At 40.8% G+C, this 26,496-nt stretch overlaps 1 protein-coding gene across 1 annotated transcript in view; it reads right to left on the minus strand.

Annotated features, from left to right (window-relative positions):
* Nucleotides 1–26,496, minus strand: part of LOC124613341 (nephrin-like) — a 161,786-nt gene that overhangs the window by 115,353 nt on the left and 19,937 nt on the right. The window contains exons 4-5 of the mRNA XM_047142038.1: nt 14,737–14,872; nt 1,977–2,107 (exon numbers count right to left, since the gene is read on the minus strand). Of these exons, the coding sequence (XP_046997994.1) occupies nt 1,977–2,107; nt 14,737–14,872 (267 nt within the window). The remainder of the gene's footprint in view (nt 1–1,976; nt 2,108–14,736; nt 14,873–26,496) is intronic.

Here is a 26,496-nt window from a genome sequence, read left to right on the forward strand (position 1 = left end):
CTGTGTAACTTTTGTTATGTTCAATAAAGAATCGTTGAAGAAATAAGGCGGTGCATTACTTTATGGGCAACCCTCGTAGTTTTTAGTATTACAACTGGGAGTGATATAAAAAAAATTAACATTAAATTTCGCAGTCATGCCGTTGAGATCAGTTCAGATTTTAAGTTGGCAGCAAGCCCACTGACAGCCAATAAGCAAGCCCGGTACAAGTGGCACAGGGAGTTACAGAGCGAGCATCGGATATCAACGGTTTGTTTCCTCCCTTTCAAGTCCAGTCACGGATTGACTTTTGGCTGCTTTTATCAAATGGTTCGTATTATGAGGCGTTTTGTCTACAATGGTACTATGAACACTAGTAAAGATGGATTCGTTTAATGTGTGATGTTCCACCCCCCATTTATATCTTCTTTAATGTTTCTCTCTCTATGTAAATATACTCTGCGCATCGAACCGTAAATTGTTATCTGTCTGACATGAGTATGTTGCACATGACCACCACAACTGGCGAGTAAATGACAATACAATACAAATAGCCACAATCTAAAAATAATCAAAACGCATATAAGAATGAACACTTTGGAGTCGTTTTACTACTTGTAATCATTTTTTTCTGTGATGTACACAAGCGTCGAAGTCATGTATGTATCGTTAGTTGCGTTTTTATTTGTTGTTGTTGTTGTTGTGCTCTTCAGTCCTGAGACTGGTTTGATGCAGCTCTCCATGCTACTCTATCCTGTGCAAGCTTCTTCATCTCCCAGTACCTACTGCAGCCTACAGCCTTCTGAATCTGCTTAGTGTATTCATCTCTTGGTCTCCCTCTACGATTTTTACCCTCCACGCTACCCTCCAACACTAAATTGGTGATCCCTTGATGCCTCAGAACATGTCCTACCAACCGATCCCTTCTTCTAGTCATGTTGTGCCACAAACTCCTCTTCTCCTCAATTCTATTCAATACCTTCTCATTAGTTATGTGATCTACCAATTAATCTTCAGCATTCTTCTGTAACACCACATTTCGAAACCCTCTATTCTCTTCTGGTCTAAACTGTTTATCGTCCACGTTTCACTTCCATACAGGGCTCCACTCCATGCAATTACTTTCTGAAATGACTTCCTGACACTTAAATCTATACTCGATGTTAACAATTTTCTCTTCTTCAGAAACGCTTTCCTTGTCATTGCCAGTCTACATTTTATATCCTCTCTACTTCGACCATCATCAGTTATTTTGCTCCCCAAATAGCTACTGACGGCCTTGGGAGAGCCAGTCTTGACAAAACTCTACCATCTGGTGAGCAAAATGTATGAGACAGGCGAAATACCCTCGGACTTCAAGAAGAATATAATAATTCCAATCCCAAAGAAAGCAGGTGTTGACAGATGTGAAAATTACCGATTTATCAGTTTAATAAGTCACAGCTGCAAAATACTAACGCGGATTCTTTACAGACGAATGTAAAAACTGGTAGAAGCCGACCTCGGGAAAGATCAGTTTGGACTCCGTAGAAATATTGGAACACGTGAGGCAATACTGACCCTACGACTTATCTTAGAAACTAGATTAAGAAAAGGCAAACCTACGTTTCTAGCATTTGTAGACTTAGAGAAGGCTTTTTACAATGTTGACTGGAATACTCTCTTTCAAATTCTGAAGGTGGCAATGAGTAGGTATTAAAATCCATGGAGAAGAAATAAAAACTTTGAGGTTCGCCGATGACATTGTAATTCTGTCAGAAACAGCGCAGGACTTGGAAGAGCAGTTGAACGGAATGGACATTGTCTAGAATGGAGGATATAAGATGATCATCAACAAAAGCTGATACTTCCCTTTCATGTCCCCCGACTCTTATAACTGCCATCTGGTGTCTGTACAAATTTGTTAAAGATATAGATATGGCATACGTTCCTGGTTAGCATAGTCCAGAACTACTGAATGTCATGAATAAATCAAAATGTTTCAGTTGCATACTGACCTGTAACATCCATTTCACACTCCACGTGGGCGGATTTGACTGTGTATAACACTTCAAAGTGATGTTATCCCATTCGCGTATGCCGTCGGGACGCGGAGGACGATCCATATACAGAGCGACAATCGGGGGATCTGGAAACAGAAAGTACTTGAGAAAGTACATAAGTCATATTTAGATATTCTGGGGACATATGATTCTTGCATTCTTCTGACATGTTATTCAGTTTTTTTACACAGTACAATAAAGTTTGAGACGGTGCTTGTTCCGGCATTCACGAGGGGAATTGGCTGATGTCTGTAAACAGCTGAAAGCTGTATTGGCCATAGTCAACAGTTTTCTGGATGCTGATCAAAGCTGAAGCGGCTTCGGGGTACCAGCGACGAGATCTGCAACACCTTTGGTGCGATGGTATCCCCTGGTGACTTGGTTGTCGCTTTGTCTTCCGATACACAATATCTGACCATTCCGTGCTCACTCAACAGTGAATGGTAGACAGAGGTGGGTTTGCGTGTCACAGGGTGGAAGGCGAAAGAGGGAACAGATTGCACTGCTGGCTCCTTAGGCCTTAGTAACAGGTACGAGGTGTTATCCTGCGTTCACAACATTTCTCAGCCATCGCAGGATGCCTCTTCTGTGGGTCTAGCGTCTGACTTTCATGCTCAGACCGGACATGTGCAGTCATTTGGAGCTGCAGTATTAGGTGGGTGATGGGGCACGTCATGGATATAGCACGCTGGGTTGGGGAGAATGCCTGTGTGCACTCGATATGTTCGCAAGAGTCTCTTCCATGACGTGAATGAACTCCGCTGGCGGCTGTCGAGAGCAGTGCGTACAGCTGACTGGGGATAGTGACACACGTCGGAATTACTGACGCCTGCTGCTTGAGTTCTGTGGCCGTTCTCGGCTCCTTTCGGCGAATGCCGGATCTGGTGATGGCAACTCGCACCACAGGTGGAGTGCAGGCTAAGTTAACTATTTGTACGGTCGATCGCTGTCTTCTTGTTTCGGGCAGAGTAGAAGGTCTAAACCAGGACCTCTAAAGAAGAGGCTGAGACTACTCTTTGACGATATCGACTGCGAATTTATCACCTTCAGGTGTAGGGTGAAGATTTGAATCGTTTCCCTTAGTGGATCAGGTGTTCACCACGTGCAGGAAGCAGCTACTAGTTTACTGGACTCCATGCGGCGTATGCATGTTGGTCTTTTAAGCTACAGGAACCCATCATACAGAAACCCCCGGCCGGAATGGTAGTTACGTCAACCACGGTGTTCTCATCGAATGCTTGTCCCAGCAGGTTGGCAACAGGAAAGGTACAAGAATTAGCATCGATTATTGTAGGTCACAATGTCCAGGTAGTATCAGGAAGAGAAAGTTATAGAAGAGAAAGTTATAGAAACCGGAAATGGACAGCAAAGAAATCCTAAGTTCAGAACATCGTGCAGATGTGTTTATCGTCAGTTATGACGGCTTATTTAATGTACTCGTAGTAAAGAACGCGATAATATCCAGCGGGGTTATCTCGGATCCAGAATTTGAATTATTATGGGTGAAGATAAGCATCAAAGGTCGATCAAAATGGCAATAGGAAGCTTTTTATAGACCGCCAAGGTCTGGAGCTGTAGTGGTAGAGCACTTCAGAGAGAACGTGCAGAATATCGTTAGTAATTTTCCTGATCGATATAGGCAGTCTTCAACTTGCCTGGTATAGAATGGGAGAATCATGCAATCAGAACTGGTGCAAGAGACTGGGATTCGTCTCACATTATTCTGGATGTCATTTCCGAAAATTACTTCGAGCAGATAATTAGAGAAACATTTCTAGAAGGTAACGTCCTAGATCTCCTAGCAACAGGCAGGCATGAGCTTCATAGTTAACAAAGGGGAAGTATCAGTGATTGTAAGGCTGTGATAGCAGCTATAACTACAGGTATTACAAGTAACGTTAAAAAGATAAGAAATTATTTTTGCTTAGGAACAGTGATGGGATGCGAATTGCCTGATATCTAGGTAATCAGCATCAAGAACTCAGTGCTGAGGATAAGGATGTTGAGCATAAATTTAAAAAAAATGAGTAGCGTCATTCAGTATGGTTAGACAAATATGTTCCGAACAAGGTTTTAATGAATGGGACAGACCCCGTCTCAGAATAATGATAAGCAAACCAATAGAGTTTCATCACACACTGAAGTACAGACAAACTCAGCTGACAAAGCTGAACGAAGCGTAAAGTGGGGTAAGAGCAGCGTTCAATGACTTTTGTACTAAAATTTAGTCCACCGACATGACTGATACCCCTAAGAGGTTTTGGACCTACATAAAATCAGTAAGCAGTTCGAAATCCACTTTTCATTCACTTTGACCACACTGACACCGAAACGGAAAGTAACACAGAGAAAGCCGAAATACCTCATTCCACCGTGGAAAATCATAACTGGTTCCCTCCTTTTCGTAACCGTGTGGCCGTTGAAATGGTATATATTGCGATAACTGATCGTGGAACAGAAAAGGAGGAGGAGATTAGTGTTTAACGTCCCATCGACAACGAAGTCATTAGAGACGGAGCGCAAGCTCTGGTGAGGGAAGGATGAGGAAGGAAATCGGCCGTGCCCTTTCAAAGGAACCATCCCGGCATTTGCGTGAAGCGATTTAGGGAAATCACGGAAAACCTAAATCAGGATGGCCGGAGGCGGGATTGAACCGTCGTCCTCCCGAATGCGAGTCCAGCGTGCTGACCACTGCGCCACCTCGCTCGGTGGAACAGAAAAGCAACTGCAATCACTTAGTAGTGAAAAGCCATCAAGACCAGATGAGATAAGATTCTACAACATCTTGAATATCCAAGATGTCAACAGATCGCCAGGAAAGCATGAAGAATTACAAGAATCTACAAAGTTTACGTGAATGAACTCCCCCTCCTATTAGCAGTTTCTCGTAGATCGCTGGAGCAACAAAGGGTAGCTAGCGACTGTAAGAAAGCGCAGGTCATTCACGTTACCAAGAAGAGTTGTAAGACAGGGGCACATAATGACAGACCTATATTGTTCGCGCCCATCTGTTGTAAAATTATGGAACTTGTTTTGTACTCAAGAACTTAGTCGTTTTAGGAGAATGAAAAATCTCTCCTGTAAATATCAACATGTATTCCACAAACAGAGATTTTGCGAAGTTGAGCTCGCTCTGTTCTTCCTTGCGATCCGTAGCGACGTAGGCAACGGATCTCAGCATGGTGCCGTGTTCCTTGACGCCAGGAAGACAGTTTATACCGTCCCGCGCTGCCGTTTAATGAAAACATTTCGAGCATACCGAGTATCGGACCAGATTGTCGACTGGACTGGAGATTTCCTTGCAGACAGAACTGAACACGTCGCTCTTACTGGAACCAAATCGACATATCTAAATGTAACTTCCAGAGTACCCCAAGACAGTGTGGTAGGACTGTCTTTGTCCACAGTGTTACAAGGTAGCGAAATGTCGTCTTACATAAGTACCCATTTCGCACAGAGTGCATGCTCCACCAACATCTGGTGCTCTCCCCAAGAGTGGGTTTCTGACGCTGCACTGGCGCCAACGATATGCGTCACTCAAAGATCATTCTCAAACACTAACGCAGGTTGCACCAGAGAACGTTATTTTGAAGGCGCGATAGTACCGAGTTCTTGGTCCTACTATAAGATAAACTCATGTCTCCATTGTTCTGATCGTCTTCCAATCTAATTTCAATTACCTTTCTGTGAACACCGTTCCAAAACCGTAAGGTACTCCGCAGTCGCCGATTCTTCACTCGTGTGATGGTGACGTTCTGCCCTCCTGCCTTGAACTGTGCGAATATACCGGCTGATGTAAGCTTTGTCACATTCACACCGAATTCTATGAACTCCAAGTTTCTTAAGCCCCAAATCTTCTTTGGCGACTCAGAGTAGTGCCCTAATCTTGGTACTCGAAAGGAAACACTCATCACTTCAGATCTATTGACAGTTATTGAGTCATTGTGATTTTACGATCCGGGAGCAGACCCGAGGAGACTACCAAGAATTATTACACCAGGAGAAAATTCCAACTCACATGACCTGTCTTCTTTCCTTTCAGTATTTCTGTTCGCTGATAGAGATCCAAAACGTCATCAAAAATCTATCTTATACTGTGCCTATCAACTAGAGAATATTCTGTCGAAAACGTTTGTGACTGTGCTGCTGGTCCCGTCAAATACAGTAGGAAATACACTGTCTATTTCAGGTTGAAATATATAGGAATATAAAAAAAGGGAGGAAGGTTTATCTGTTTAGCAAGAGTAATAGAAGGCAGATTTCAGACTACCTAACAGATCAAAACGAAAATTTCTGTTCCGACACTGACAATGTTGAGTGTTTATGGAAAAAGTTCAAGGCAATCGTAAAATGCGTTTTAGACAGGTACGTGCCGAGTAAAACTGTGAGGGACGGGAAAAACCCACCGTGGTACAACAACAAAGTTAGGAAACTACTGCGAAAGCAAAGAGAGCTCCACTCCAAGTTTAAACGCAGCCAAAACCTCTCAGACAAACTGAAGCTAAACGATGTCAAAGTTAGCGTAAGGAGGGCTATGCGTGAAGCGTTCATTGAATTCGAAAGTAAAATTCTATGTACCGACTTGACAGAAAATCCTAGGAAGTTCTGGTCTTACGTTAAATCAGTAAGTGGCTCAAAACAGCATATCCAGACACTACGGGATGATGATGGCATTGAAACAGAGGATGACACGCGTAAAGCTGAAATACTAAACACCTTTTTCCAGAGCTGTTTCACAGAGGAAGACCGCACTGCAGTTCCTTCTCTAAATCCTCGCACAAACGAAAAAATGGGTGACATCGAAATAAGTGTCCAAGGAATAGAAAAGCAACTGGAATCACTCAATAGAGGAAAGTCCACTGGACCTGACGGGATACCAATTCGATTCTACACAGAGTACGCAAAAGAACTTGCCCCCCTTCTAACAGCCGTGTACCGCAAGTCTCTAGAGGAACGGAGGGTTCCAAATGATTGGAAAAGAGCACAGATAGTCCCAGTCTTCAAGAAGGGTCGTCGAGCAGATGCGCAAAACTATAGACCTATATCTCTTACGTCGATCTCTTGTAGAATTTTAGAACATGTTTTTTGCTCGCGTATCATGTCATTTCTGGAAACCCAGAATCTACTATGTAGGAATCAACATGGATTCCGGAAACAGCGATCGTGTGAGACCCAACTCGCCTTATTTGTTCATGAGACCCAGAAAATATTAGATACAGGCTCCCAGGTAGATGCTATTTTTCTTGACTTCCGGAAGGCGTTCGATACAGTTCCGCACTGTCGCCTGATAAACAAAGTAAGAGCCTACGGAATATCAGACCAGCTGTGTGGCTGGATTGAAGAGTTTTTAGCAAACAGAACACAGCATGTTGTTATCAATGGAGAGACGTCTACAGACGTTAAAGTAACCTCTGGCGTGCCACAGGGGAGTGTTATGGGACCATTGCTTTTCACAATATATATAAATGACTTAGTAGATAGTGTCGGAAGTTCCATGCGGCTTTTCGCGGATGATGCTGTAGTATATAGAGAAGTTGCTGCATTAGAAAATTGTAGCGAAATACAGGAAGATCTGCAGCGGATAGGCACTTGGTGCAGGGAGTGGCAACTGTCCCTTAACATAGACAAATGTAATGTATTGCGAATACATAGAAAGAAGGATCCTTTATTGTATGATTATATGATAGCGGAACAAACACTGGTAGCAGTTACTTCTGTAAAATATCTGGGAGTATGCGTACGGAACGATTTGAAGTGGAATGATCATATAAAACTAATTGTTGGTAAGGCGGGTACCAGGTTGAGATTCATTGGGAGAGTGCTTAGAAAATGTAGTCCATCAACAAAGGAGGTGGCTTACAAAACACTCGTTCGACCTATACTTGAGTATTGCTCATCAGTGTGGGATCCGTACCAGGAGGAGATAGAGAAGATCCAAAGAAGAGCGGCGCGTTTCGTCACTGCGTTATTTGGTAACCGTGATAGCGTTACGGAGATGTTTAATAAACTCAAGTGGCAGACTCTGCAAGAGAGGCGCTCTGCATCGCGGTGTAGCTTGCTCGCCAGGTTTCGAGAGGGTGCGTTTCTGGATGAGGTATCGAATATATTGCTTCCCCCTACTTATACTTCCCGAGGAGATCACGAATGTAAAATTAGAGAGATTAGAGCACGCACGGAGGCTTTCAGACAGTCGTTCTTCCCGCGAACCATACGCGACTGGAACAGGAAAGGGAGGTAATGACAGTGGCACGTAAAGTGCCCTCCGCCACACACCGTTGGGTGGCTTGCGGAGTATCAATGTAGATGTAGATGTAGATGTAGATGTAGATGAAATACTGACACATTTCCATTAACACTCCCCTTTTTCTTCATTAGAAAGTTTTTATTGAAAACTTCTTCTTTCTTGCAATGTTGGGTGTTTGTCTGCTAAGCACCGCTCTTCTGTGTCTCTATCCTCTGTCTTTATTTTATATTCGTTCTGTACACCTCTTTCTAAGTGTAACAAACGATCTTTTAGCTACTGAAAACTTCAATTAAAGTTAACTTCTCGCCTTTTTTAAGAACCGTGCCTAGCACAGCATCAAGTCTGGACAGAATTACGAACATTTACTCTTAACAGTGTATTCATAAGCCAGCTTTTGTGCGGAACATTACACTTGCATAAACTACCACTTCTCCCATCTACAAGAAACCAAAGAAAATCGTCGTAGTTCTTCGACAAATAAACAATGCTGTGACAAAGAAATAATGTCAGAGGCAAGGTCCAGTAACCGTTTATTTACTTCCTTACAAGCTTTTAAGGAAAATACTTACTTTGCATTCTGATCTGCACCAACATTGGCGGAGTTTTCCTCAAGCAGGGAGACTCCCTAACTGACTGCATCCTCAAGGCATATTTCTTCTGCACCTCACAACACTACGTAGCATTTCAGTAAGCCCAAATCTACGCACTGTACAGCCACTTCTCATCTTTAATAACGTCCCCTATCAAATTTCAATTGAGAGTACTATAATCACTGGGTGGAAGTGGCAACAAGACAACTATTCACGTTGGTGTGTAGAATGTATGAGTCTCGCGATACACCATCTCCATTTTGGAAATACATCAACCACACAATTCCGAAGACTGCAAGGGCCGACAAGTGTGAGAATTATTGCACAATTAGTTTAGCTGCTCATGCATCCAAGTTACTGACAAGAATAACAGACAGAAGAATGGAAAAGAAACTGAGAATCATCAGTCTGACTTGAGGAAAAGTAAAGGCATCATAGAGGCAGTTCTGACGGTACGGTTGATAATGGACGGAAGACTGAAGAACAACCAGAATACGTTTACTGGATTTTTCGACCAGAAAAAAGCGTTCGACAGCAACAACTGGAGCAAGATATTCGAAATACTGACAAAATAGGGGTAAACTTAGGGAAAGACCGGTAATATACAATATGTACTGGAGCCGAAGGGAACAATAAGAGTGGAGGACGAGGAACGAAGTGCTCGGATTTAAACGCGTGTAATACAGGGATGTAGTCTTTCATCCCCACTGTTCAAACTATACATCTAAGAACCAATAAAGGAAATAAAAGAAAGGTCCACGTGCAGGATTAAAGTCCATGATGAAAGGATACAAATGATAAGATTCACTGATGACGTCCTGTTCTCAGAGAAAGTGAAGAGGAATTACAGTATCTGCCGAATGTCTAATAAATATAGAATGTAGATTGAGAGTAAATCGAAGAAAGACTAAAGTAACGAGAAGAAGATTAAATGAGAATAGCGCGCAACTTAAAATCAGAATTGGTGTAATGAAGTAGATGAAGTTAAGGAATTCCGCTACCTGGGCAGTGAAATCTACTGCTACTACTACATGGATACTCTGGAAATCACATTCAAGTGCCTGGCAGAGGGTTCATCGAACCAACTTCACAATTCTCTATTATTCCAATCTCGTATAGTTCGCGGAAAGAATGAACACCTATATCTTTCCGAACGAGCTCTGATTTCCCTTCTTTTATCGTGGTAATCGTTCCTCAATATGTAGGTCCGTGTCAACAAAATATTTTCACATTCGGAGGAGAAAGTTGGTGATTGGAATTTCGTGAGAAGATTCCATAGCAACGAAAACGCCTTTCTTTTAATGATTTCTAGCTCAAATCCTGTATCATATCTCTGACACTCTCTGCCATATTTCGCGATAATACAACCTTCTTTGAACTCTTTCGATGTACTCCGTCAATCCTATCTGGTAAGGATCCCATACCGCGCAGCAGTGTTCTAAAAGAGGACGGACAAGCGTAGTGTAGGAAGTCTCCTTAGTAGGTCTATTACATTTTCTAAGTGTCCTGCCAATAAAACGCAGTCTTTGGTTTGTCTTCCCCACATCATTTTCTATGTGTTCCTTCCCATTTAAGTTGTTCGTAATTCTAATACCTAGGTATTTAGTTGAATTTACGGCTTTTAGATTAGACTGATTTATCGTGTAACCGAAGTTTAACGACTTCCTTTTAGCACTCATGAGGATGATCTCAAACTTTTCATTATTTAGGGTCAATTGCCACTTTTCGCACTATTCTCTAAACCGTTTTGCAGTTTGTTTTGATCTTCTGATGACTTTATTAGTCGATAAACGACAGCGTAATCTGCAAACAACCGAAGACGGCTGCTGAGATTGTCTCCAAAATCGTTTATATAGGGCATATAACACTACCTTGGGGAACGCCAGAAATCACTTCTGTTGTACACGATGACTTTCCGTCAATTACTACGGACTGTGACCTCTCTGACAGGAAATCACAAATCGAGTCACATAACTGAGACGATATTCCATAAGCACGTAAGTTCACTACGGGCCGCTTGTGTGGTACAGTACCAAAAGCCTTACGGAAATCCAGAAATACGGAATCGATCTGATATCCCTTGTCAATAGCACTCAACACTTCATGTGAATAAATGTGCTGTTATTAAGTGATTTAAGTTGCTTCAGTACTCCGAGGAAATTTACCTCTACTTACTCATAATGGCAGCTGTTCTCAGGAATATTTACTTCGTCTTTTTTTGTGAAGACATTTCGGAAGGCTGTGTTTAGTAACTCTGCTTTGGCAGCACTGTCTTTGATATTACCTAAATTGCTAACGCGGAAAGAAGGTATTGATTGTTTATTGCCGCTAACGTACTTCACATACGACCAGAACCTCTTTCGATTTTCTGCCAGGTTTCGAGACAAAGTTTCATTGTGGAAACTGTTTTAGGCATCTCGCATTGAAGTCCGTGCTAAATTTCGAGCTTCTGTAAAAGATCGCCAATCTTTGGGATCTTGAGTCTTTTTAAATATGGCATGTTTGTTTCGTTGTTTCTGCAACAGTGTTCTAACCCGTTTTGTGTACCATGGAGGACCAGCTCCGCCGTTTGTTAACTTATTTGGTATAAATCACTCAATTGCTGCCGATACTATTTCTTTGAATCCAAGCCACATCTGGTCTACACTTATATTATTAATTTGGAATGAGTGGAGATTGTCTATTAGGAAGGAGTCAAGTGAAATTTTACAATAGGTATTTTTTTGAATAGGTATATTTTTCGCTTATTTTTCGAGGATTTGGGGATTACAATATTCAGTCTCGCTACGACAACGCTGTGTTCACTAATTCCTGAATCGGTTTTGTTGCTCGTTATTTACTCAGGATTATTTGTTGCGAAGAGGTCAAGTGTGTTTTCACAACAGTTTACTATTCGCGTGGGCTCATGAACTAACTGCTCGAAATAATTATCAGAGAATGCGTTTAGCACAATTTCGGATGATATTATATGCGTACCTCCGAAATTAAACATGTATTTTCACCAACACATCGAGGGTAAATTAAAGTCACCACCAATTATTATTGTATGAGTCGGGTACGTGTTTTAAATCAAACTCAAGTTTTCTTTGAATCTTTCCACAACTTTATCATCTGAATTTGGAGGTCGGTAAAAGGTTCCAATTATTATTTTATTCCGGTTGCCAACAATGATGGCTGCCCATACTAAGTCACAGGAAGTATCTACTTCAATTTCGTGACAAGTTAAACTACTTCTAACAGCAACAAACACGCCACCGCCAACCGTGTTTAGCCTATCCTTTCGGAACACCGTTAGGTTCTTCGCAAAAATTTCGGGTGAGCTTATATCCAGCTTTAGCCAGCTTTTAGTGCTTATAACGATTAGAACATCACTGCTTTCTATTAGCACTAGGAGCTCTGGTACTTTACCAACACAGCTACGACAGTTTTCAACTGTTATACCGATGGTTCCCCTATCTACGTTCTTCCCGTATTCAGCTTGTACCCTTTGTGGCTGAAGATCTTCTTGTGTTTTCCCGAGACCCTCTAACCTAAAAAACCGCCTCGTCCAAGAAACACAGCTACTTTTACCCGTGTAGCCACCTCCTGCGTATAGTGTACACCTGACGTACTCAGCGGAACCCGAAACCCAACCACCCTTTGGCGCAAGTCGAGGAATCTGCAGCCTACACGGTCGCAGAACCTTCTGAGCCTCTGATTCAGACCCTCCACTCGGTTCTCTACCAGAGTTCCGCAATCGGTCCTGTCGACTATGGTGCAAATGGTCATCTCTGCCTTCATCTTGCAAGCAAGACAGGCAGCCTTTACCACTTCTGTTAGCCGCTTGAATCCAGAGAGAATCTCTTCTGATCCAAAGTGACACACATCATTGGTACCGACGTGAGCAACCACCTGCAGCTGCCTGCACCCTGTGCTCTTCATGGCATCCAGGAGGACCCTTTCCACATCTGGAATGACTCCACCCGGTATGCACACGGAGTGCACACTTGATTTCTTACCCTTCTTCTCAGCCATGTCGCTAAGGGACCCCATAACGCGCCTAACGTTGGAGCTCCAAACTAACCCAGCTAGCACTGGAAAAAAGGGCATTCCTGATCAATAAAACTCTACTTCTATCAAACTTAGCCCTTAATTTGAGGAAGAATTTTCTGGGAATGTACGAGCATAACGAAATATAGTAGTAAACATGGAGTACGGGAAAAAGGGAAAAGAAGAGAATAAAAGATTGTGAGACGTGGTGTTACAGAGGAATGTTGAAAATTAAATTGTCTGATAAGCTAAGGAATGAGGAGGATCTCCGGAGAATCGACGAGGAAAGGACAATATGGAAAACACTGACAAGATGAAACGATAGAATGGTAGGACATCTGTTAAGACATCGCGGAATAACTTCCATGGTACTAGAGGGAGCTGTAGAGGGCAAAAACTGTACACTGCAGAGACACAAAGACGCTGGAATACATTCAGCAAATAATTGAGGACTTAGGTTGCACGTGCTTCTCTGAGACGAAGAGGTTGGCACAGAATGGGAATTCGTTGGGGCCGCATTAAAAAAAAAAGGAAAAGAAAAAAACCTCGAAAAACCGAAATTTGTATCTTCCCGGTAGTCAGCAAATCCTTCTCAACTTAGTGGTCTGAGAATAAATCTAGTCTCAGCACCTCCCAAGGCTGTAACCAGCCCTTTCCATACTCACTACCTGATCATCTTTAGTAACCGTAGCTCTGTCACCATACACCTACAACACTGACCCCGCACGGAGTGAAGAGAAATGTCTTGCATCAACGATGTCTCGTTGCAGGAAAACACTTCCTCTCGTTACCAGCTACGGATAGCACAAGCAATAGCTTACCATACAGCCAACCCTCCGTAGCAATGTTTACCTCAAACTCTCCAATGGCATCTCAGAATATAGCGTAAGTAACTACCTGACAACTGTAATAAACAGTGTATAGGGGAAACCTACATCGAATCCAGAAGTTGGTTCACCTGAAGACGACCGCTCCAAAGGCGATCGAAACTTCGGCGTTTTATTTGTCTCGTTGTTTTATAATGACACATCCTAATACGCAAACTGGTTTTATTCAAATTGGCACTGTCCGTGGAAGTTGACGAACTTACATGCACAAAGTTCATTTGTTTTCTCTTGCGGTTTTGGGACAATACTTTCATAAAATTATTGAAACAGTCTTGATCATAAACCCATTTTTAAAGAAATGTTTGTTACTAACATTACATAACTTGGCTCAAATGGCTCTGAGCACTCTGCGCCTTAACTTCTGAAGCCATCAGTCGCCTAGAACTTAGAAGTAATTAAATCTAACTAACCTAAGGACATCACACACATCAATGCCCGAGGTAGGATTCGAACCTGCGACCGTAGCGGTCGCTCGGCTCCAGACTGTAGCGCCCAGGACCGCACGTCCACTCCGGCCGGTGTTTACTTAACTGAAAAATCGCTGTTAAATCCCAATAATGTCACGTAAATGTATAATAATTTGCTTTACTAGTGATTGAAGCGTTCACGCATTACAACTGTGGTGCCCGATCGTGTTTCTAGCCCATCCATTTTTGTTTTATTTTGTTCCTATCGTACTATGAACGGTGTTTCTTAAAAATTCTTCCTAATGGAGTCCGTTTGCCAAACGATATCCTTTTGATTGTAAGGCTGGTTATTATGGAAATGAACAAGTAAGAGAAGCTATGAAAGTGAAAGATATCAGGAACACGTAACGTAAAACACGCCTTAGACGGTACGGGCACCTCAACAGGGGCAAATACGATTTCATGACGAAAACAGTATAAGCGTGCTTGATGCTAGTTTTTTAATATAAAAGTAATGTCAGTGATAGAAAAATAGGAAACGGTGGATGTGTTACTTACAATGGACAAGAAGTTCCACTGATTTCTCCTGCACACCACGTGCGCCCTTGGCTTGACACTTGAGGGTTTGCCCATTGTCATCCGGTGACGGCGTCAGCAACAGTATTGATACAGTCTCGTTCCCATCTTCAGTTACCTTCGGCAGAAAAGAGGTTTGTTGAAACAGAAACCACCAAATGCAATTTTTTAGGAAATATTGAAGATAAAAAAATCTTTGTCTTAGGTTCCTAAATTTGAGTAAAGTCATTTTCAGGTTACATTAGCAGGTTCTGCTTAAATTCAAAGAATTAGAAAGAAACAAAAGTCGTCGGACAGTTTAAGTGTTTTGAATGAACATTTTTTTAATTCTTTTTATTGTAGCCTTATGACAGTACGCACAGCAATCACGAAATATAGTGAGATAATAATCTCACTGTATACGGATTACATTTTCACTTTATTGTTTAAATTAATGTTTCGTTTTGCACCCCCTAACACGCCCTGACATAGAATAATCCCTCTTCAAGCTCTCTGGCAAAATCGTGTAAATCAGATTTAAATATTACACTGTCATTAAGGCAATAAGTTATAAAGTTGTAAAGTTAGTGTCTGTAGGGGAGCACACAATCGCAACTAAAATTTGTACGTTTAGAAATATGTTAGTTGCTTCTTCAAATTTAAACTTAGGAGCATATAGGAGTAACTGTTTACTACAGATTGTAATTACGCAAAACAGTCTAACCGTTATTCGCCTGCGCTCGCTCATCGCCTCCGCCTGTGCACAGGAACATACATCAGCAATTCTGCCTACCGGGAGAAGGAGATACGGGAATGATGCTGACGTGAAATGTAATTGTAAAGGGTAATCATGTTTTTCTGAACCCATTTATGGAAGAAAGGTCGATCTAAATGACGCAAAATTCTTATAGCGTGGCGATTTTGACGCTCATAATAACATTCAGATGAGTTTATACAAGAGCTCTGTGCTGTTTTACATAGGCACGGATGTCAATAACTTACGCATGTGATACAGCAGGTGAGGGTATCGATTTATTCACCAAAACACGTGACTGACCTAAACAAGTAAAGAAAATGACTCTGGAAAAGAGAACATGGTTAATATGTACTATAAATTTTATCGTCAGAAATAGTTTCATTCTGAAAGTAACTATAGCATTACATGGAAGTGGTCAACGGTGCCTAGTGAGAGATAATATTAGCTTTTCAACTGTGATTCTACAGAAAATGAACTAAAGTTTAAATAGGCAGGTCAGGTAATTAATATAGATTTACTGCTTCTCATTGGCAGTAAATTGAATTTAATGAACAACTTGGCTAAATGAAGGTATGGGTTAACGAGATACGTCCTGAAACATCAAGAAATAATTAGCTATATAGTGGGTTGAAGTGTGCGAGAGAAAAGTTCTAGAGAGAGGTCAGTATTTAACATCAGTAAAAGGAATCCCCTAAAAGTATGAAGCAGTAGAAATCAGATATATTATCCCCTTTATTATCCACTTTTGACGCCAAGCTGTACAATTGTTGATGTTGTTGTTGTTGTGGTCTTCAGTCCCGAAACTGGTTTGATGCAGCTCTCCATGCTATTCTATCCTGTGCAAGCTTCTTCATCTCCCAGTACCTACTGCAGCCTACATACTTCTGAATCTGCTTAGCGTATTCATCTCTTGGTCTAGACAAGCTGTGTCACAAATCTCTCCTCTCCCCAATTCTATTTACTGCCTCGTCATTAGTCATGTTATCTACCCATCAAATCTTCAGCAATCTTCTGCAGCACCACATTTCGAGAGCTTCTATTCCCTTCTTGTCCAAACTATTTATAGTCCATATTTGACATTCATACATGTAAGGGTGTAGAGGCACATATCACTAGGGGTAAGATAGATACTGCCTACAGGATAATTAAAGAGACCTTCGGAGAAAAGAGAACCACTTGCATGAATATCAAGAGCTCACATGTAAACCCAATTCTAAGCAAAGAAGGGAAAGCAGAAAGATAGAAGGAGTATATATTGGGTCTATACAAGTGCGATGTTCTTGAGGAAAATATTATAGAAATGGAAGAGAATGTAGATGAAGATGAAATAGGAGGTATGATGCTACGTGAAGAGTTTGACAGAGCACTAAAAGACCTAAGTCGAAACAAGGCCCCGGGAGTAGACAACATTCCATTACAACTACTGACAGCCTTGGGAGAGCCAGGTCTAAAAACCTCTACCATCTGGTGAGCAAGATGTATGAGAGAGGCGAAATACCTACAGACTTCAAGAAGAATATAATAATTCAAATCCCAAAGAAAGCAGGTGTTGACAGATGTGAAAATTACCGAACTATCAGTTTAATAAGCCACTGCTGCAAAATACTAGCACGAATTCTTTACAGACGAATGGAAAAACTGGTCGAAGCCGACCTCGCGAAAGATCAGTTAGGATTCCGTAGAAATGTTGGAACACGGGAAGCAATACTGACCCTACGACTTATCTTAGAAAATAGATTAAGGAAAGGCAAACCTACGTTTTTAGCATTTGTAGACTTAGAGAAAGCTTTTGACAATGTTGACTGGAATACTCTCTTTCAAATTCTGAACGTGGCAGGGGTAAAATACAGGGAGCGAAAGGCTATTTACAATTTGTACAGAAACCTGATGGCAGTTATAAGAGTCGAGGGACATGAAAGGGAAGCAGTGGTTGGGAAGGGAGTGAGACAGAGTTGTAGCCTCTCCACGATGTTATTCAATCTGTATATTGAGCAACCAATAAAGGAAACAAAAGAAAAATTTGGAGCAGGAATTAAAATCCATGGAGAAGAAATAAAAACTTTGAGGTTCGCCGATGACATTGTAATTCTGTCAGAGGCAGAAAAGAACTTGGAAGAGCAGCTGAACGGAATGGACATTGCCCTGAACGTAGGCTATAACATAAACTTCAACAAAAGCAAAACGAGAATAATGGAATGTAGTCTAATTAAATGGGGTAATGCTGCAGGAATTAGATTGGGAAATGAGACGCTTAAAGTAGTAAATGAGTTTTGCCTTTTGGGGAGCAAAATAACTGATGATGGTCGAAGTAGAGAGGATATAAAATGTAGACTGGCAATGGCAAGGTAAGCATTTCTGAAGAAGAGACATTTGTTAAGATCAAGTACAGATTTAAGTGAAGGGAAGTAGTTTCTGAAAGTATTTGTGTGGAGTGTAGCCATGTATGGAAGTGAAACGTGGACGATTAATAGTTTAGACAAGAAGAGAATAGAAATTTTTTAAACGTGGTGCTACAGAATAATGCTGAAGATTAGATGGGTAGATCATATAACTAACAAGGAAGTATTGAACAGAATTGGAGAGAAGAGAAATTTGTGGCACAACTTGACTAGAAGAAGGGATCGGTTGGTAGGGCAATTTAGTATTGGAGGGCAGCGTGGAGGGTAAAAATAGTAGGGGGAGACCAAGATATGAATACACTAAACAAATTCAGAAGGATGTAGGTTGCAGTAGGTACTGGGAGATGAAGAACCTTGCACAGGATAGAGCAGCATAGAGAGCTGCATCAAACCAGTTTATGGACTGAAGAACACAACAACAACATGGATACACTACATACAAATACTTTGAGAAAAGACTTCCTGACACTTATATCTATACTGGATCTTAACAAATATTTGTTCTTCAGAAACGCTTCCCTTGCAATTGCTAGTCTACATTTTATATCCTCTCTACTTCGACCATCATAAGTTATTTTGCTCCCCAAATAGCAAAACTCATTTACTACTTTAAGTGTCTCATTCCCTAATCTAATTCCCTCAGCATCACATGATTTAATTCGACTACATTCCATGATATTCGTTTCGCTTTTATTGATTTTCTTCTTATATCCTCCATTCAAGACAATGTCCATTCCGTTCAACTGCTCTTCCAAGTCCTTTGCTGTCTGTGACAGAATTACAATGCCATTGGCGAACCTCGACGTTTTTATTTCTTCTCCATGGACCGTAATACCTACTCCGAATTTTTCTTTTGTTTCCTTTACTGCTTGCTCAATATACGGATTGAATAACATCGGGGACAGGCTACAACCCTGTCTCACTCCCTTCCCAACCCCTCCTTCCCTTTCATGCCCCACGACTCTTATAACTGCCATCTGGTTTCTATACAAATTGTAAATAGCCTTTCGCTCCCTGTATTTTACCCCTGCCACCTTTAGAATTTGAAAGGGAGTATTCCAGTCAACATTATCAAAAGCTTTCTCTTAGTCTACAAATGCTAGAAACCTAGGTTTGCCCTTCCTTAATCTATCTTCCCAGATAATTCGTAGGGTCAGTATTGCCTCGCGTGTTCCAACATTACCACGGAATCCAAACTGATCTTCCTCGAGGTGAACTTCAACCAGGTTTTCCATTCGTCTGTAATGAATTCGCGTTAGTATTATGCAGCTGGGACTTATTAAACTGATAGTTCTGTAATTTTCACATCTATCAACACATACTTTCTTTAGGATTTTAGTTACTATATTCTTCTTGAAGCGTGAGGGTCTCATATATCTTGCTCAACAAATGGTAGATTTTTGTCAGGGATGGCTCTCCCAAGGCTGTCAGCAGTTCTATCGGAATGTTGTCCACTCCAGGGGCCTTGATTCGACTTAGGTCTTCGAGTGCTCTGTCAAACTCCTCACTCAGTATCATATCTCTCATTTTATCTTTATCTACATCTTCTTCCAGTCCCATAATATTGTCCTCATGTACACTGCCCTTGTATATGCCCTCTATATACTCCTTCCACCTTTCTGCTTTCCATCCTTTGCTTAGAATTGGGTTTCCATCTGAGCTCTAGATTTTCATACAAGTGGTTCTTTTTTCTCCAAAGTCCTCTTTACGTTTCCTGTAGCCAGTACCTATGTTACCGCTAGTGAGATATGCTTCTAAATCGTTACGTTTGTTCTCTAGCCATCCCCGCTTAGCCATTTGGCACATCCTGTTGATCTCATTTTTGAGACATCTGTTTTCCTTTTTGCCTACTTCGTTTACTGCATTTTTATATTTTCTCCTTTCATCAATTAAATTTAATATATCTTCTGTTACCCAAGGATTTCTACTAGCTCTCGTCTTTTTAGCTCCTTGATCCTCTGATGCATTCACCCTTTCATCTCTCAAAGGTACCCATTCTTCTTCTACTGTATTTCATTGCCCCATTCCTGTCAACCGCTCCATAATGCTGTCCCTGAAACTCTCTACAACCTCTGGTTCTGTCAGTTTATCCAGGTCCCATCTCCTTAATTCCCCACCTTTTTGCAGTTTTGTTCAGTTTTAATCTACAGTTCATAACCAATAAATTGTAGTCAGAGTGCACATCTACTCCTGGAAATGTCTTACAGTTTAAAACCGTTCCTAAACCCCTCTCTTACCATTGTATAATCTATCTGAAACCTTCCAGTTTCTCCAGGCATCTTCCATGTATACAACCCTCTTTCGTGATTCTTGAACCAAGTGTTACCTATGATGAAGTTATGCTCTGTGCAAAATTCTACCAGTCGACTTCCTCTTTCATTTCTTACCCCCATTCGAAATTCACTTACTATGTTTCCTTCTCTTCCTGTTCCTACTATCGAATTCCAGTCACTGACGACTATTAAATTTTCGTCTCCCTTCACTATCTGAATAATTTCTTTTACCTCATCATACATTTCATCAATCTCTTCGTCTTGTGCGGAGCTAGTTGCTAGTTGGCATATAAACTTGTACTACTGTGGTAGACGTGGCCTTCGTGTCTATCTTGGCCAAAATTATGCGTTCACTATGCTGTTTGTAGTGGCTTACCCAAACTCCTATTTTTTTATTCGTTGTTATACCTATTCCTGCATTACCCCTATTTGATTTAGTATTTATAACCCTGTATTCACCTGACCAGAAGCCTTGTTCGTCCTGCCACCTAACTTCACTAATTCCCACTGTATCTAACTTTAACCTATCCATTTCCCTTTTTAAGTTTTCTAACCTACCTGCCCTTTAAGGGATCTGACATTCCACGCTCCGATACGCAGAACCCCAGTTTTATTTCTCTTGATAACGACGTCCTCCTGAGTAGTCCCCGCCCGGAGATCCGAATGGAGCACTATTTTACCTCTGGAATATTTTACCCAAGAGGACGGGATCATCATTTAACCGTACAGTAAAGCTGCATGCCCTTGTGAAAAATTACGTCTGTAGTTTCCCTTGAATTTCAGCCGTTTGCAGTATCAGCACAGCTAGGCCATTTTGGTTAGTGTTACAAGGCCACATCGGTCCATCGTCCACACTGTTGCCCGTGCAACTACTGAAAAGGCTGCTACCCCTCTAGAGGAACCACACGTTTGTTTGGCCTCTCAACAGATACCTCTCCGTTGTGGCTTCACCTGCGGTACGGCTATCTGTATCCCCTGAGGCAGGCGAGTCGCCCCACCAACGGTAAGGTCCGTGTTTCATGGGGGGTTGCTGTACTATTATAAATATTATTGTAAAAAAAAACATTCATAGTAATTCAGAATTAGTGTAAAGATATTTACTGAGCGGAGGTAAGGACTTCTTGCAGACGCTCCAGGAGATATCTATTCCTTGCCTTTGCTCTAGGGTAAAACTCGATATAAGCATATCAGATTGGTTTTGTTTTGGATTAACGTAAGTTTGAATCGAGTTCTATTGAAAAGACATTTATTTATGCACTGATCCGTACATAAAAATGTGGGAAAACATTTAACAATGGAGTGAATGAAGAATTACATCAATGTTGTCTAGGTATCACTCGGATTCATGAACAGAATGGTCATTATCTTGTCCATTGCTTGTAAATACAAATTCCAGTTCTACGCTCTGCTCGTCTCTTTTATTCATGATAAAGGCTCCAGATCGACAGCACACCTGAGTGACAGGGAGACGCCAGGTCCGCGGACAAGCCTACAACACATGGTGAAATGTATTTCTCCACGCCGCTACGAGAACCGCCACTGCCATATCTAGACACACATTGCACTGTGTGTAGTTCGCTTGGCGAATTGATGTGCTTCTACGTCAAGAACATGGTGAAAAGGAACATTAATTATGTTTCGAGATTGGAAATTGGATTATTTACAATAAGACTGGTGTAAGTAGGATATTTTACAAAGATTAATAGACTTTCACAGGGTATGACAGCATGAAAAGCTACATCCAGGACGTCTTCTAGCTGAAAACCACAACAAGAAGAAAATACAGTACAAAACTCTCGAATGAACTACATTTTCTTGTGCTCTCTGTGAATAGGAGATGATTCTACGAATCAAGAAATTACTAATCAAAAATTATCGTGTACATAGTCACTTGGTCACTTATTAGTGGCATGACGCCCCGTTAAAAAAAAAAAAAAAAAGGAAAAAAAAGGAAAGTTCACTACTTAGGAAGAAGTAATATTTGTGTTTACCTGGCCTAAAACATCAACACCTGGTGCAAAGTAGTTACAGTGTTTATCGCGCAAGCAACCAGTTTCTGGTTACACCGTTTTATTTGAATGTCAGTTAAACTTTACTATTTAAACCGCTCAATATAACGGCTACTGAAATAACCGATTTTCAGTTTTTTATTCCTGTTACTTCCTGTAATAAACGTAGAAATCGAACAAAGCCTGAAAAATTTTGACTCTCTCATTTAAAGATACATAGAATCAAAATATTTAATTAAACAGGGTAATAAAAGAAAACTTGGTCCGTCCACCGCTGCTTTTCTTGAAAAGTGATAAGTGATTGAATACTAAAAAAAATCGCCAGTATTCTCTACCAACTCAAATTTTTTAAAACTCAGTACAAAAACATGTTGTAATCATGGATCGTACCATGATTTAGGCATTACGAATAGTCAGTTCTAAAGGGTGAAAACTGATGTTTAAAAACGCTTTTTTTGTGTTTACTTGTCACCTTTCAGGGGCTACAGGCAGAGAAAGGCATGTTACGTAGACACAGGCAGCAAATCAGCTACGTTATATTTTTATTGTATGCTGTAAATGAACTGTTATTAAATTTTTAATTTATAACTGTTACCGTAATTTCCTCCCTCTATTGTTATTTCATAGTAGAGGCATACAAATTTCTAATCTTTTAAAGTAAATGAAGCATTGTACTTCATTGGTGTGTCACTTCGGAAAAATGTTCTCGCGTAACTTAAGCCAGGCCATATCGTAACACGCACATTATTGTCTCAGCAATGCCATGTGTTTGTTGCTCATTACTGTCGGCAGTGTTATTAAAATAGCACTGATTGTTTTTCCGATTTTCTGTAATAAAGCAATATTTTAAACCAATGCACGTTTCGGGAATAAAAGTTATTCCTTTTTTAAAAAAGGTTTATTTAGAAACGAAAAATTTTATCACTGCCGCTATGGCTAACGAATATTTCAGTTTTGTTACTTGGTCATTAGTAAAAAATGAAACCACTTGTTACAATCACGACCAAAAAATACCGAAAAGTACTCAGCACTAATATACTGGTATCGTTCTTAAGTGATCGGTTTTTTCCATCCATAGTGCAAACGCATACATATTGTAATGGCCTCGTTAAGTATGTTGTCCATTTTTAGGGAAAGCTTTAATTCAAAGTAAAAGTGAGGAAAAATAATAGTCCCAAATTGTTTCTGAGTACTAGGAGACGCCCAGGATGCGGGGAAAAAATCTTTTATTGCATTTTTGGATGAAAATCGCAGATCATTTCTGATTCGTATAAAGTAAAAGTTACGTACAAGCATAGCTCTTCGTAACGGAAGTGAAAATAGTAAAAAAGTATTGAACTTTTTAGACTCTTACAAACCCCCAAGAAGTACGAAGGGAGACATATTATTTACCAACAGTACCACTATGAACCAAGTGAGATTAGTAAACACGACATAGCCCCACTATAATTGTAGGATCAGTGAAAGATCGAGCTGTAGCTTGTACCTGGTTACCGGTTATGTCGAAGATGGAGCGAGGGAAGTGAATGGAATTTGAGAGTAGATGAAGTATCGATGACAGAGCTCATAGATAATATAGCACTCACGGGGAAATGTGAAGAAACCCCTGCACAGTTCAATCGATAGGGGTGCCTATTTAGTAAAGAGGTCAGCTTCAGGAAAATGTAATTGTGCTTAAGAACATCAAAAGGTGAAACACGGACACGCTTCAAAATTTTTGGTGAAAACATTGTAGCTGTACTGGTTGAATTTAATGATGCATGTAAAACGTAAAAAAAAATGTGCCAAATAAATAAGCTAATCGGTATCAGACTCATGGAATTGAGAAAGACATCCTGAGTCGAGTAGCAAAGGTCTACAGCTCTGGACGGTATGGCAGCGAAATAGGGTTGTTAAACTGAAAACAGAGATTGTCGGAGCATTAAAATGTGGCCCACCAGACGTAAGCGTTATTTATTGATTGTGTTGAAGCCCTTGTTGTATCCGTTAGGACAGTCCGGGAAAATTTTGCGTTAAGGGTCTATTGCAGCAGACGACCGATGCGAGTGCCTTTGCTAGCACCACGACATCACGTGCAGCTCCTGTCCTGGCCTCGTGACCATATCGGTTGGACCATACACGACTATTAACCCGTGGTCTCGTCAGATGAATCCCGATTTCAGTTGGTAAGAGCAGATGGTAGGGTTCGAGTGTGTAGCAGACCTACCCACGAAGCCAAAAGTTCTCAAAAATCCACTGTACTAGCTCCATAATGGTCTGGGCTGTGCTTGCACGGAATTGTCCTCTGGTCCTACTGAACCGATCATTGACTGAAAACGGCTATGTTCGGCTATTCGAGACCAATTCGTGGACTGGAGAGGGCGCTGATGGCAGAGGCCATGTGTCACATTTCAGTGGTGCCAGTTCAGTCTATCAGTAGATCGGGTTTTACCAGGCATGGCCTGCACTGCAGTAAGTATGGGAAGGGGAGGCTGGCAAAGCTTATAGGTGACAGTGTAGTGGGTGGTGGTGGGATTACTCATGGAAAAACTCCTGTAGTAGTTGGTGTTAGATTCTTTAGATTGAAGTCTGCTGATAGATATACCTGCTTAAAGGAAGTCCCTCTAACTAAGGGCTCACCTTCAGAGGACGTCATGTTTCCAAGTAGTGAAGGAATTAGCTTATTTCATCAAAATATAAGAGGTATTAGAGATGAAGTTAGTGAACTGCTTATAGATGTTGACTCTGATGTTATTGGTATATTGGAGCACCACTCAAATAATTTAAAAATTCAGAGGCTTCCTTAACCAGGATACATATTAGCTGGCTGTTTTTCAAGGAGTTCCTTGCGGGGTGGGGTGTGGCTATCTACTTAAAAAAATGGTATTCCATTTGAGTCCATAGACGCATCATGGCACTGCACTGAGCGGATATTTGAATGTTGTGCAGGGGCAGTTGAATTAGGGTGAAACTAAACTTCTAATTGCTGTTGGTTTTAGGTCCTCTTACTTTGACTTCATAGCATATCTGGTCAAGCTAGAGAGGATTCTTGATTCACTTTGTAGGAAGTACCAGAAATTATATGTGGTGACTTCAATATAAATTTTGTATGTGATGGAGCAAGAAAAGGGATGTTGGTAGACCATATAAATTCATATGATCTGATGCAGACAGTGTTTTTTCCAACTAGGGTGCAGGGGAACCGTAGCACAGCCAGAGACAATATTTTTATTCATTCTTCATTGCTAGATGGGCATTCTGTTAGTAAAAGGGTGAATGGCCTTTCAGAACCTGCGACACAAATTTTAACACTAAAATGCTTTTGTAGTCAAACAAATGTCACATATAATTACAAATTATGTTGGAAAATTAATCCCACAGCAAAAGACACTTTTTTAAACATTGCAAAGGAACAAGAGTGGCAGGATTTTTATAGTTTCGATAACATAGATGATAAATATAATGCTTTCATTAACATGTTTCTCATGCTCTTTGCGAGTTGCTTTGCATTAGAACGTTCGAAACGGGGTACTACCATTTGTTGGCAGCCTGGGTGGCTGACTAGTGGGATAAGGATATCTTGTAGAACAAAGTGGGGATTATATTAAAATGTTAGAAGTAGTCACAATCAAGCTACAGCAGCCCATGACAAACCGTACTGTAAGGTGCTTAAAAATGTTATTAGGAAGACAAAGAGTATGTGGTATGCAAATAAAACAGCTAATTCACAGGATAAAATTAAACCCATATGGTCAGTTGAGAAGGCAGTGTCTGATCAGCAGCACAAAGTGGACGATATAAAGTCAGTTCACGGTAAAAATATTTCTGTTACTAATAAATCAGATATATGCACAGTATTTAACAATTATTTTCTGGGCGTTGCTGGTGAATTAAATAAAAATATAGTTTCTATAGGGAATAGTACAACTTTCTTGGCAAATGCCTTTCCAAGATTGATGTCTGAAATACTCCTCTGTGATACAGACAAGGGGGAGATTAGGTCAGTAATTGAATCACTGAAGACAAAGGACTCTCATGGATATGATGGTGTGCCCACCAGAATATTAAAGTACTGTGCTGCACATGTTAGTCCCGTACTTAGCCATACTTGTAATTTTTCCTTTAGGAATGGTCAGTTTCCTGAACGATTAAACTACTCAGTAGTAAGACCGATTTATGAAAATGGAGAAAAAGATAATGTAGACAATTTTAGACCTGTTTCTGTGCCATCAGTGTTTGCTAAACTTATTGAAAAGAATGTGTGTATAAGGTTAATTGGTCATTTTGTATCACACGATTTGCTGTCAAATGTACAGTTCGGGTTTAGAAGTCGTTTAACGACTGAA

The sequence above is a fragment of the Schistocerca americana genome, chromosome 4, assembly GCF_021461395.2.
Source record: "Schistocerca americana isolate TAMUIC-IGC-003095 chromosome 4, iqSchAmer2.1, whole genome shotgun sequence".
Lineage (NCBI taxonomy): Eukaryota > Metazoa > Arthropoda > Insecta > Orthoptera > Acrididae > Schistocerca > Schistocerca americana.